This window comes from Myotis lucifugus, unplaced genomic scaffold (assembly GCF_000147115.1).
Source record: "Myotis lucifugus unplaced genomic scaffold, Myoluc2.0 scaffold_1599, whole genome shotgun sequence".
NCBI classification, from domain to species: Eukaryota; Metazoa; Chordata; class Mammalia; order Chiroptera; family Vespertilionidae; genus Myotis; species Myotis lucifugus.
Genome location: NW_005872647.1, coordinates 43,087 through 45,180, shown reverse-complemented (window position 1 = coordinate 45,180; position 2,094 = coordinate 43,087). Strand labels below are relative to the sequence as shown.

The window sequence follows — 2,094 nt, the reverse complement described above, 5'->3', positions numbered from 1 at the left end:
CTGGGCAGGTGTGGCCTGCCAGGCATGGTCAAGGGCCAGCACTGGGCCAGACGCCAGGGTCAGGAAGAGGTTGGGGCTGGGCCAGGTGGCCCTGTGCCTCCACACCCAGAGCCCCTGCTGGGGAGCAGGATGGAGGGAAGAGAGGGGACTTCCAGACTGACATGGGGAGCCCTTGGGACCACGGCCCTTCCTCGGGCACGTCAGCCCCCGACAGCCCTTCTGACGCGGAGCCTGGGAACCAGTCGGGTGCTCCGGAGGGACCTCGTGTCCCCCTTTGCCCGCCTCCGCCCAATAGAAATGGCGTGGGAACCACACATGCAAGCCACACGTGTCATTTTACATTTTAAAAATGCTAACTTAGCCCTGGCCGGTTTGGCTCCTTGAGACAGAGCGCCGGCCTGGGGACTGAAGGGTCCCGGGTTTGATTCCAGTCAAGGCCATGTACCTCGGTGGCAGGCTCCTGGCCCTGGCCCGGGGTATGGGGGAGTCAGCCAATCGATGTGTCTCTCTCACATTGATGTTTCTCGCTGTCTCTCCCTCTCCCTTCCACTCTCTCTAAAAATCAATGGGGAAAAAATCCGCGGGTGAGAATTAAAAAAAAAAGCTAATTTAGTCATATTTGTAAAAAGTAACAATGAGGTGAACTTCATTTTAATCCTTTAAGCCAATCTGGCCAAAATAGCATTCCCATGTGTGATCCGTGTAAATAATGCGAAGGTGATAGGTGACGCTTTTGGTCTAACTCTGAGATCCGGTGTCTATTTTTCTTTTTCTTTTTTTTTTTTAAAATATATATTTATTGATTTAAGAGAGGAAAGGAGAGGGAGAGAGAGATAGAGACATCAATGATGAGAGAGAATCATTGATTGGCTGCCTCCTGCACGCCTCCCAACCGGGGATCGAGCCACAACCCAGGCACGTGCCCTTGACTGGAATCGAACCTGGGACCTTTCAGTCCACAGGCTGATGCTCTATCCACTGAGCCAAACCAGCCAGGGCCGGTGTCTATTTTTCGCTTAGAGCACACCTTGGTGTGGTCCCTCACGTGGCAGGGCCACCGCATGGCAGGGACCACCGTGCGCACCCCTCTCAGGACAGGCCAGAGGAGGGAGTGGACCGGCCACACTGTGGGGAGCTGGGTTCAAGCCCCCAGCCCCAGGAGCGCCTTCATCTTTCAGTCCTTGGGGCCAAACGTGTCGGCTGCTGGGTGTGAGGTCCCAGGAGAGTAACAGGCAGGAGCCCCTGCCTAGCAACCCGGGGCAGGTCCCAGCCACACAGGTTTGTCCTTTATTTACCCTGGGCACGGCCCGGACCCTTTGCCTCCCCGCCCTGCCACACCGCCCGGCTTCCTCACCCAGAGAAAGGAATTCGAAGCGTCCGCCCCTCCCTCGCAGACACCAGAAGTATGATGTGCGAGTGGCTCCCTGCGGAATCTTGTGACGGGCAGCTGACAGACTGGGTGATACCGTGTTTCCGTGCGGGAGGCCGCAGTGCTGGGCTGTTTGGGGTGCCGAGCGGGGAGGGAGGAGCCGGTGGCCCCCGAGGTGGGGGACAGAGAGCCTTGTGACGCTGCGGTGGGAAGCCCGTCCTCCCTTTCCCTCCGCACTTGGGTGTCTGGAGAGACGCCCCATCTGCTCACTGTGGGCCTCGGGGCAGTTGGTCAGTTACTCTGCCCTCTGCTGCCTGGAATGAGCCTGGGGCCGAAGAAGCCCAGCGCCCTCCCGGGCACCCTGTGACCACGTTGCGCTGGTCAGTGGAGGGGAGAGGATGCAGGCTGCGGGCTGTGACCAGCCAGGGCTGGACCTGCCACAGCCTCTTCCCCTCTTGCTCCGATAGATCCACCGGTTAATTCGACAGATCTGTCCTGAGAGGCTGCTGTGTGCCAGGCACTGCTCCAGACACGGGTGATGGGGCAGCACACACAACAACGGGAAGAATCTTTTCCAAGCAGGGAGGGGGTCTGAGCTATTGGGGATGTGCTGGGACGTGGAGGTGAGTAAGAGCTGAGTGTCCAGGGAGTAGCATGGCTGGGCTGAGCCCATGACAATGCAGAGGCCTCGCCCAGTCAGGAAAAGGGTGGGGCCAGGGTGACTC

The 2,094-nt window shown here is 58.8% G+C and overlaps 1 protein-coding gene across 2 annotated transcripts in view; it reads left to right on the top strand.

Annotated features, from left to right (window-relative positions):
* The first annotated feature begins 1,816 nt into the window (after positions 1-1,816).
* The window catches only part of ST3GAL4 (ST3 beta-galactoside alpha-2,3-sialyltransferase 4), a 17,122-nt gene continuing 16,844 nt past the window's right edge, over positions 1,817-2,094 (top strand). Inside the window, exon 1 of one of the 2 annotated variants that reach the window (XM_023748637.1) lies at positions 1,817-1,992. In XM_023748637.1, the coding sequence (XP_023604405.1) occupies positions 1,975-1,992 (18 nt within the window). In that variant the 5' untranslated portion in view covers positions 1,817-1,974. The remainder of the gene's footprint in view (positions 1,993-2,094) is intronic. The other variant, XM_023748640.1, reaches the window with a different exon arrangement.